The sequence below is a fragment of the Rana temporaria genome, chromosome 6 (assembly GCF_905171775.1).
Source record: "Rana temporaria chromosome 6, aRanTem1.1, whole genome shotgun sequence".
Classification (NCBI taxonomy): Eukaryota; Metazoa; Chordata; class Amphibia; order Anura; family Ranidae; genus Rana; species Rana temporaria.
The window spans coordinates 90,432,215-90,443,437 of NC_053494.1; the positions used below are offsets into that span (position 1 = coordinate 90,432,215).

At 41.6% G+C, this 11,223-nt stretch overlaps 1 protein-coding gene across 1 annotated transcript; it reads right to left on the reverse strand.

Moving 5' to 3' along the window:
* Nucleotides 1-2,304: 2,304 nt before the first annotated feature.
* On the reverse strand, nucleotides 2,305-7,462 carry LOC120944410. Its single transcript, XM_040358468.1, has 5 exons — nucleotides 7,159-7,462; nucleotides 6,757-6,926; nucleotides 6,554-6,622; nucleotides 4,603-4,662; nucleotides 2,305-2,681 (listed from the first exon to the last, which is right to left on the reverse strand). The coding sequence occupies exons 1-5, from the start codon at nucleotides 7,398-7,400 to the stop codon at nucleotides 2,305-2,307; spliced, it is 918 nt and encodes a 305-aa protein (XP_040214402.1). The 5' UTR covers nucleotides 7,401-7,462.
* Between the last annotated feature and the right edge of the window lie 3,761 nt (nucleotides 7,463-11,223).

The window sequence follows — 11,223 nt, forward strand, 5'->3', positions numbered from 1 at the left end:
TGAAGTATCAATCACAATGTAGATACAGCAAGCATGAGAAGCTGTGATCAGCCACAGTCTATATAATTCAAAGATTTATTTTTTGTTGGGTGGGCAACATTGATTACCTCAACATTTTATTTACCATTTTTTTTTCTTTTTGTTACTTATTTTATGTTTTTTGACATCGAAATAATTTCTTCTATGCCATTGTCAGTGCATCACCTCCACACTTCCCAGAGCTACAAATCTAAACTCATGGTCTATCTTGGCCCTGGTATTTTGATTCCATTCTGACCACCAGGGATCTGAATGCTGCTCAGCTCCATGCAAGGTAAGAACAGGGAGACTGGGAACTGTATTATCTTTTGGAATAGTGATTAAAATTCCATTGCAGCGAAAGCAGATATCTTCTCATTAGTTTACCGATCGGCAGGGATGGACTGGCCATTGGGACTACAGGGAGTTTCCCGGTGGGCCGATGGCTCAGTGGGCCGGCTTCAGTGACAGCAGACCGCCGCCCCCCTCCGCTCCTCTGTCTCTCCCTCCCCACAGCGCTCACCTGGGGGGGAACAAAGAAGCAGAGGGAGGACCAGAGGAGCAAGGGGGGACGACAGAGGAGCATGGGGGAGGGGACGGACAGCTGATTTAACAGCTATGGCCTGGGAGTTTCTCACTTCTGCCTAATCTTGTCCCATAAGGGGGGGGGGGCACCAAATTGATTCTTTGCCCCGGGTGAAATAATGTCTAGCTTCCCCAGTGGTACTGCCTATAAGAGTACCAGTACCAGCCGTTCTACTCTAATAAAGTAGAACGGCTAGGGGCTAGTGAAGGGGGAGAGGGGGCTTGGGTGGCCGGGGGGGGGTGCGGGAGTTGTCCTGTCAAAGTGGGCCAGTCTGGATGAAGTCCAGGGCCAAATTTTTGTCCCAGTCCATCCCTGCCGATCGGGTACATTCTCTGCCTAACTCAGCTCTGCTGCATACCATTCGAAGATACAAAATTGCAAAATGCCTCCACGTGTCTTTAAAAGATGTGATAGTGGGATCCATGTTTTTCCCTAATGTCTACTTATATTGTCCTTCGCTACCTCCCTAGCCCCTCGGTCTATAATTTTTCACCCTGGCTATCTTATTCCAGTATCCACACTCCCACTGCTTTAGTATCCCCCCCCCCCCTGCTTCCTGTGTTGTTTTACTGTCCAGTGTCCACTAACAGTGGGGAAACATTAAAATATAAATGAATAGTTTAAGGTAGACTGTGTGGGCCAGATTCACATAGAAGAGCGGCGGCGTAACGTATCATAGATACGTTACACCGCCGCAATTTTTCATCGCAAGTGCCTGATTCACCAAGCACTTGCAATGCAAACCTACGCCGGCGGCCTCCGGCGCAAGGCGGGACAATTTAAATGGGCGTGTGCCATTTAAATTAGGCGCGCTCCCGCGCCGGACCTACCGCGCATGCTCCGTTTCCAAACTCCCGTCGTGCATTGCGCGCCGTGACGTCATTTTTTCGAACGGCGACGCGCGTAGCGTAATTCCGTATTACTGGACGGCTTACACAAACGACGTTATTTTTAAAATTTCAACGCGGGAACGACGGCCATACTTTTAGACAGCAATACGCTTGCTGACTAAAGTTAGGGCACCCAAAAAAAACGACTAACTTTGCGACGTGAAACTAGACTAGCGGCGACGTAGCGAACGCGAAAAACCGTCGTCGATCGCCGTAACTCCTAATTTGCATACCCGACGCTGGTTTACGACGCAAACTCCCCCCAGCGGCGGCCGCGGTATTGCATCTTAAGATCCGACAGTGTAAAACAATTACAGCTGTCGGATCTTATGGCTATCTATAGCATAGATAGAACAACAGATACAACGGCAAATCAGCAGATACGCCGTCGTATCTACTCTGTGAATCTGGCCCTTAGAGTTTGAAGTTCGGAATAAAATACTATTGTGTGTGGGAAATGAATACATAATAATTTAGCAGATATGTGATGATGTATATAAATAAATAATAATAATAATATTAGACCAAAAATAGTTTTATTTTCACAAAAAAAAAATATTTTCATAGAAATTACAAACACACATGCTGGGTAGGTGTAACTTGGCAGCATAAGAAAACGTTTCTACCAAAATCAAGGAACAGTAAAAAGATCTATTCTGCATAATAATTTGCGATGAGATGGGCAGAGGAAGGTCTAGCCTTCATTTTTCAAAACGTCTTTGTTGGTTATATGTTCATCGTAGCTCCCAGGCATTGGAGCAATGTGTCTGGAAATAACTTCAAGTAAACAAAAAATACTCGGTCCAATTCCTAATTGTGTTGTTGGCTTGCCCGGGCCAAAATTATTTCAAAACTCTCAGTTTGCTGCCTGCTCAACTGATGGGTAAGCCGGGTAAGCCTTTTGACCTTTCGTTGTAGTTTTCGGTTGTCACACCTTAATTCTATAAGCTCCCTCAGAATGATCTCCTGCACAGTTGGGAAAGGCGGTACAGCAGTAGGTGGCATCAGGGCATGGGGTGGCTGAATGAATGAACCTTGTCCTCTGTGCTCCTCCTCTGGGCCGGGGGAGAAATCAGGAGTCTGGGGAATGATAGGGGTAATCTCTGGCTGAATCTCCAGCCTCTCCAAAAGAAGAACAGGAGAGTGCGGGCTGCACTGTACTCTCCTCTCAGGGTGGTATTGCTGATCTGAAATAGATAAGATAGGCAAAGTTTGATGAATGATGATAGCGTTCATAGTAATGAATTTATTCAGATTAGACTTTTATGTAGTAGTAATAATGAATAATGGAACAAATGAAAGATTGAGTAGGGGAGGGAGGATAAGTTGTATTAATGATTGAGAGAAAAACAAAAATCAATTTAAACTTATTTAGGTAAATCTACACATTGCATTTATATCCTAAAGTTAAAAAAATGTAAAAGCTTATTTAATAAAATAACCTTTATAGAAGTAAATAAATACAATATAAAAATTGCAGAAACAGAAAATGCCTTAAACAGAAATTCTTTTTTCTTTATTAGATAACATATTTATCAGCATATGACACGCACATTTAACTCCTGAAAAGCTTTCTGTTAAAGACGGAAGAAAGAGTGAAGATAATGTTGAAGATAAAGTTCTTAAAAGGTCCCAGTAAGTTGCAGGTAAAAAGGGCATATGTATTCTAAATTTATTATCATAGTACTTTTGATATCCTACTGCAAAAACCTTTGTAGCGCTTTTATACCCACTAAAAGATAAAAAAATACCTGTAAAGCAAAGGCATAATGAGCTAGTATGCACAGCATACTAGCTCATTATGAGCTAATAACCTTGTAAGTAATTTAGTGTGCCGTGCTAGGTTTGCAGGGCGAATATCTTCTAAACCATACAGGTTATAGAGATATTATGTATAGATATTATAGGCTTAACGGTAGTTTAAAAAAAAAACGCAAAAGAGCTGTTGAACACCTTTCAATAATGGCTACTAAATTCAAAATCATTAAAAGAACCAAAGGCAGAAAAAAAATTTCAACACGGTGGAGTTCAGCAAAAAATCTTTGTGATAGGAATGAATCTCTGACATCACAGCCACTCTCATTTATTTCCACAGTTTGCGCAGTCCTCCTTGATATATCAATCCCCCTTCAAATCACAGTGTCCCTTTCACAGTCACGTTCTAAAGGTATGAGGTGTCATTTTTGTACGAATTTTTAAATTGAACTTTTAGGTGTATTACATGAAAATGCCTATGTGTAAATAGGGTACATGATGATGATGATAATGGAGTTAGTGCTGTGTCCTGTTTCTTCCCAGATCATGCACTTACCCTGAGGAGGAGCAATGGTCCTGCCAGAAGCCGATGCTGGAGGGTCTTGAATGCAGCTTTCTGTTAAAGACGGAAGAAAGAGTGAAGATAATGTTGAAGATAAAGTTCTTAAAGGGTCCCAGTAAGTTGCAGGTAAAAAGGGCATATGTATTCTAAATTTATTATCGTAGTACTTTTGATATCCTACTGCAAAAACCTTTGTAGCGCTTTTATACCCACTAAAAGATAAAAAAATACCTGTAAAGCAAAGGCATAATGAGCTAGTATGCACAGCATACTAGCTCATTATGAGCTAATAACCTTGTAAGTAATTTAGTGTGCCGTGCTAGGTTTGCAGGGCGAATATCTTCTAAACCATACAGGTTATAGAGATATTATGTATAGATATTATAGGCTTAACGGTAGTTTAAAAAAAAAGCGCAAAAGAGCTGTTGAACACCTTTCAATAAGGGCTACTAAATTCAAAATCATTAAAAGAACCAAAGGCAGAAAAAAAAATTCAACACGGTGGAGTTCAGCAAAAAATCTTTGTGATAGGAATGAATCTCTGACATCACAGCCCCTCTCATTTATTTCCACAGTTTGCACAGTCATCCTTGATATATCAATCCCCCTTCAAATCACAGTGTCCCTTTCACAGTCACGTTCTAAAGGTATGAGGTGTCATTTTTGTACGAATTTTTAAATTGAACTTTTAGGTGTATTACATGAAAATGCCTATGTGTAAATAGGGTACATGATGATGATGATAATGGAGTTAGTGCTGTGTCCTGTTTCTTCCCAGATCATGCACTTACCCTGAGGAGGAGCAATGGTCCTGCCAGAAGCCGATGCTGGAGGGTCTTGAATGCAGCTTTCTGTTAAAGACGGAAGAAAGAGTGAAGAGTCAAGGTAATGTTCATGAAAAAGTCAACAGCTGTATTTACAATTTTTGCCTGAGATATGTCGTATAACTACAATATTTTCTACTATGAAATCAAATATTTAACCAAAAATGGACTGAGGAAATGTAAAATATAATCAGAAGTTGCTGATGTGTTAAAACAGATGTTACATTTCTGGCAATTTTTAAGATTAACAAAATATATGTAAAATATGCTATCAAGTATCTACATATCATTTACTACAACCCCCATATACATAGTACCAGGGCTAAATTAGCTACTAGTCAGGCCTCAAGGGTTACTAGCCAACAGTTAGTTGCCACACCCAACCCTTAGCTTGCCCCACCCCTAATTCAACCCCTAAACACGCCCTCATAAATTATCTCATTAAATGACACAAAATTGTTTTATGCAGAATAAAATATTAAAAAAAAATATTAACACCAACTTTATCCAAAACCACCAATGAAGCCTGCCTGTGCCCACCTATGTAGCCTGTGCCCACCAATGCACCCTGTGCCCACCATGCAGCCTACATGTGCAGGGAAAGAGCGATAAACGCTTTCATTTAAATTGATGTTTTCCCGCTACTAAACAGCCCCGCCCCATGGCCAGGAAACTTTAATTTACAGATCGCCCGTCCTGGGATTGGACAGGATAAAAGTCCCGGAGGAGGGGATGTATGTGGCAGCGAGCGGCGGGGAACACGGCAATGTCAAATCAAAGCTGTTATCGATGTGTTCTCCTCTCTCTTCCCCCCCTGTGATCGATGAGAGAAGGACTCCCTTTCAAACTATGCTGTTGGCGGAGCTCTCCCCCCTTTCTCGGCATCCCTCAAAATCTAGTCACAAAATGAGAGCAGGCAAGTTTAAATTTGGAAGGGTGCATACATACTACTACTATACATAGTTACATAGTTACATAGTTAGTCAGGTTGAAAAAAGACACAAGTCCATCCAGTTCAACCACAAAAAACAAAATAAAAAAACACAGTAAAATCCTATACACCCAACTTCATACCCACAGTTGATCCAGAGGAAGGCAAAAAACCCCAGCGGAGCATGATCCAATTTGCTACAGCAGGGGAAAAAATTCCTTCCTGATCCCCCGAGAGGCAATCGGATTTACCCTGGATCAACTTTACCTACAAATCTTAGTACTCAGTTATATTCTGTACATTTAGGAAAGAATCCAGACCTTTCTTAAAGCAATCTACTGATCTGGCCAGAACCACCTCTGGAGGGAGTCACTATACCCACCTTTTGATTTAAAAATCACATTTCTTACATCAGCTTCCTCAGTCCACCTTCACATGACAGTTTCCCCTTCACAATTATGTTCTGATCTGAACCCCCTTCACAGTGGTAAATTTCACCCACCTTCACAGCACCTGTGAACAGCTGTGTTCTCTGTCCCACCCTGCAACTTGACCCACCTTCACCTAACAGCCCCACCGCAGCTCTGCCCCCGTCACAATTCAGCATCCACAGCTCTGACCTTGGTACCTTGCTTGGGCACACAGAACCGTAGACACAATAAATACTATAGTGGGTGGAGCAGAATTTTCTGAAGTTATCCACCATAATGTTGTTTGTTAGGGCCGCATAGCAACCAATCACCTGCTGGTTAATTTTAAAAAGTTCTCTTCAGCTGCTCTATTGCTGCCCACTATTTTGCATTGCTGTTTCTTCAGCTCACTGTGCATAACGAGCCTTCTGCTCTCGACTGTGATAGTGAAAGCTGAGTAGCCAGGGAGACAGAAACGGCACCTAATTGTCTCAACTGTGACGGTCTGCATGGCACAGTGACTTGGTCCAAGTAGTAAATAGCAGTTCATTATATATCCTTTGTGTTGGGTACTCACCACCAGAATGTTGTTGATAGGATGTACTTGGAGTTGGAGCTGATCCTTCCAAGGATGATGTTTCTTGATCTGGAAAACATGAATGTAAAAAAATAAAAATAAAAGTCATACATGTGTAGTCATCATAAACAATAAGATAGCTTTACAAATATATTATAACTGCAATATATATCAATTATAATGATATATTTAATTTTCCTTACCACCAGCTCTATGATTTTGACCCCTGCTGCTGAATCCAGGGACATCCTCTGCCAGAAGGACATCTCTTAGCTCCGCCTCCCACTCTCGCAACTTGATAGGCTTTCCTCTGTTTTGTCCTAGTCGAAGCCTCTGCATCTTCTTTGTAACCGTTGCCCGACAATCATAGAACCTGCAAATGTACATAAACATTACAATTACATTAATAAAAAAACAAATACTTAGATTAATGTTTTTTGAAAACCACATTTCTTTTCACATTGTGATGGTTATATGTATACTGTTCAGCATGTGGCTGTGACAAATATATTTTTTGGTTACGTTGAACTGTTACTTTTTTGTTATTGACTACAAAACTGTGTATTTTTTACACAAGAGTGAAAGAATATTTTAATATTAATTACCTGTGTCTGACGCCATTGGTGGGCCTGTGAAACTTGGAGACCGCATTCACGGAGTCCCGGACTCGTTCCCAGGCTGCTGACTTCTCAGATGCTGGCACGGATTGGCAGAAGAGTGTCACTTTTTCTTTTGATACTGCAGCAACCAATGCAGCATTCTCCTCCTTGGTATATATGGGTCCCCTTGATTTCTGTCTCTTGGTTCGCTTGTTCTGCTGCACATCTGAGTCCGCACTATCTGACATAGGAGGGGCCACATGTCCCCTTTCTTTGCCATGCTCCCGCTCCACTACACCTCCACATTCCCTTCCATGCCTCGGCTTCACTCCACACCTCTCCTCCCCTCCCCGCCTCCTCTCCCCTCCATGCCTTTCCTCCACTACCCTCCTCTCCTCCCTTTCACGCCTCTTCTCTCCTCCACGCCTTTCCTCCCCTACCCTCCTCTCCTCCCTTTCACGCCTCCTCTCTCCTCCACGCCTTTCCTCCACTACGCTCCTCTCCTCCACTCCACTACTCTCCTCCACTCCACTACTCTCCTCCACGCCACTCCTCTCCTCCCCTCCATGCCTCCTCTTCATTACACACCTCTCCTCCACTCCACTCCTCTCTTCCCCTCCATGCCTCCTCTTCTCTCCATGCCTCCTCTTCCCTCCATGCCTACTCTCCCCTCCATGCCTCTCCTCGACTCTACTCCTCTCCTCTCCTCCACACCTGTCCTCCACTCCACTCCTCTCTTCCCCTCCACGCCTCCTCTTCCCTCCATGCCTCTTCTCCCCTCCATGCCTCTCCTCCACCACACTCATCTCCTCTGCTCCACACCTCTCCTCCACTTCACTCTCAGTCACACCAACAAGTCTCACATCAACACACTGACTAACACCAACATTCTCACTCTCAGTCTCAACACTCACATGTCCATTCTCACTCCTATACATGATTTTAATTGCCCAAAAGATAGCAAACCAGTGAAACCACCACACAAAAACAAGTCGAAATTCGACAAGCCCACCTCTGCCCTGCTCTCTGTTCCTCCCTCGCCAAACCACGCACTCATACACCGTCTCAAAATGGAGTCCAGGGGCGGAGGCTATAAGCCGCGCATCGAAAACTAAAGTAAAGTATGAAATTTTCGAATGGTTAAGATTTGCTGCGATGTACTTACGAAAGTACGAATGATTTACAACACACATTAGTAGCGTTAGCGGAGCGCAATTCTGACACATTGCGTAAAATAACGAATTAAGGCCCGATTACAAATTTACTAAAACAATCTTACGAAAGTAATAATCAGTATCAGTAAGACCGTCAAGTAGTCTATCGCAGTCAAGTTAGATTTACAAAATTACGATGAGTAGTGTGTTGAATCAACGTAAAATGTATTTTAACTGAATTACGAATGCACTAAGATCTACTAAAGCACGTTTTTACAATCGAATGAAACAAGACACGAAAATACGAATGATGATAAAACAACGAAGATCTATTTCTTACGAAAATACGAATGCGGCACGATGGTAAATATAATGTAAATACGAATATAAAAAAAACGAAAAATATACCAACGTAAAAACGAATAAACAAATAAATTCATTCAAAAAATACGAACGAGGCAGAATACAAAATATAACGAAAATACGAATCTCGATTCAACAAAAAATAAACTAACAGAAAAAAACGGAAACGGAAAAAAGAGTGTTACGAAAATACTAGAGTACGAATACGATAACTAACGTCTTACGAAATTACGACTCGTTACGAATCACGATAAACGAACAGAAACGAAACAGAAATAAACGAAAATTTTTGATGTGCACATGTCTAGTCATACATAGTAAAGAGACAATGGGGAAAAGTGATCCAACAATTGGATTCATGTGAATAGAGCAGAGGCTTGGAGCCTCCAAAAATGCACATAATATAACATAATATAAGTCCATGGATCAGGAAATATAATGCCAAAAGGCTAGTCAGGAATTGAGGCACAAAATATATTTATGAAAAAAACACAAATATCATGATAGGGAAACAAAGAAAAGAAAGAAGGAAAGCCAAGAAAAAGAAAAGAGAGAAGAAGAGGAGACAATGAAGGTCAACTGCTCAAACTGAGAAAATGTCTTCATAAAGTTTAGTTAAAATGTATTCTAATATGTGTCTTTGGGGAAAAAAATTGTAATAAGTGTATATTATTTGATTTGTGTTAAAGTTGTAGCATCTACAAACCATGATACAGTATAAACTGTGAAAAAAGCAATCTGCGCCAAATACTAACATACTGTAAGTCCAAATTATAAATGTGAATAGTAATAATAAATTACAATATTTCCACAGCTGCTGTGACACTCTCAGTGAATCACCACACCTAATATAGACTATAATAATTGTAAATAGTGCAGTGCTATGAAATAAACTCTAAAATATACATACAAATATAAAGTGGACAATGTTTATTAATAGTGATTGTTTCACACTCTAGTCAGTCCTTGTGTGACCGCTCAAAAATGTTATTGATGAAATAATAAAATAGTAATAATGATAGTAAAAAAATAACTCCTGTATTTTCTTAATTTTTTTTCTCATAAATGTGATGTAAACAGAAACACCGCTGTGCAGATTCCCTCTCTTTTGAGTACAATGTGCCCCTTGAGTATCAAACCACCCCCAAAGAGTTACACTTACAAAGTAAAAACATCAGAGAGAGAGGATCTGCACAGCAGTGTTTCTGTTTACAACACATTTATGAGAAAAAAATTATTATTATTTTATTATTTCTTCAATAACATTTTTGAGCGGTCATACAAGGACTGACTAGAGTGTGAGACAATCACTATTAATAAGCATTGTACACTTTATATTTGTATAGAGTTTATTTCATAGCGCTGCACTATTTAACAATTATTAGGATACAGTATATATATTTGAATTCATGCAGCTTTTACTTTCTGACCTGTTACATTTCTTGAGGTGCTAAAATTCCAGGGCAGTACAAACACCCCAAAATAACCTCCTTTTTGGAAAGGGGACACATAAAGGTATTTGTTGAGAGGCATGTTAAAGGGGTTGTAAAGGTAAAAGTTTTTTTACCTTAATGCATCCTATGCATTAAGGTAAAAAAACATCTGATAGCACCGCCCCCCCGAACCCCCGTTTTACTTACCTCTCCACTCGAAGTCCTGTGCGCGTTCTCGTCGACCTATTTGGTTCCCAGCCTGGCCGTTAATTGGCTAGGTTGGGTGGATTGGCTGGCGCTGCTGTCAATCACAGTGGATGACGCGGCGCACCGGGGGGCGGGGCCGAGTGATACAGTCGGCGGCTATGGCCGCCGCTGTATCACGGGAACGTGCTCGTAAAAGCTTTCCACCATGCGAGGGAGCTCGCATGAACGTGGAAAGCTTTTGCGAGGAGGACCAGAGACAGACGCCGAGGGACCCCAGAAGACACAGATCGGGGCCACTCTGTGCAAAACAAACTGCACAGCGGAGGTAAGTATAACATGTATAAAATCTTGCCTTTAGTGTCAAGTAGGGGTCCCAACACTGAATCTTGGGATACACCACTAACAACTCTAGACAATTCAGAGTATGAATTTACCTTACACATTAGCAGTGTGTGGGAAACTATGTCAAATGCTTTTGCAAAATCCAAGGCCCAGATTCTTGTACACTGGGCGTATCTCTGCGGCGGCGTAACGTATCCGATTTACGTTACGCCGCCGCAAGTTTTTCAGGTAAGTGCTTTATTCACAAAGCACTTGCCTGTAAAGTTGCGGCGGCGTAGCGTAAATTACCCAGCAGAATTCAAATTGGGCAGGTAGGGGGCGTGTCCGTAAAATATCCGAGTGTGCATTGCTCCAAATGATGTCGCAAGGTGCTGTCCTTACAGCAGAGATCAGATGAGTCTTTCAGGACTGGAGTGGACACTGAAAACACTAGCCTAGCTATAGATTTTACTATAAATTCAGCAGCAGCAACACTATCCCTCCTCTCACTAAGAATGCAGGTTCAGAATGAATCTAAAATGGATGCTGCCCGAGAGGTGGGAGGGTCAGGGAAGAAGGGTATGCTGCTGATT

Coding starts and splice junctions, on each gene's coding strand:
- LOC120944410 (XM_040358468.1), bottom strand. CDS start 7,400: ATGTCAGATAGTGCGGACTCAGATGTGCAGCAGAACAAGCGAACCAAG. Junction 6,623..6,756: donor TCAAAATCATAGAGCTGGTG/GTAAGGAAAATT, acceptor CATGTTTTCCAG/ATCAAGAAACATCATCCTTG. Junction 4,663..6,553: donor CTATCAACAACATTCTGGTG/GTGAGTACCCAA, acceptor CGTCTTTAACAG/AAAGCTGCATTCAAGACCCT.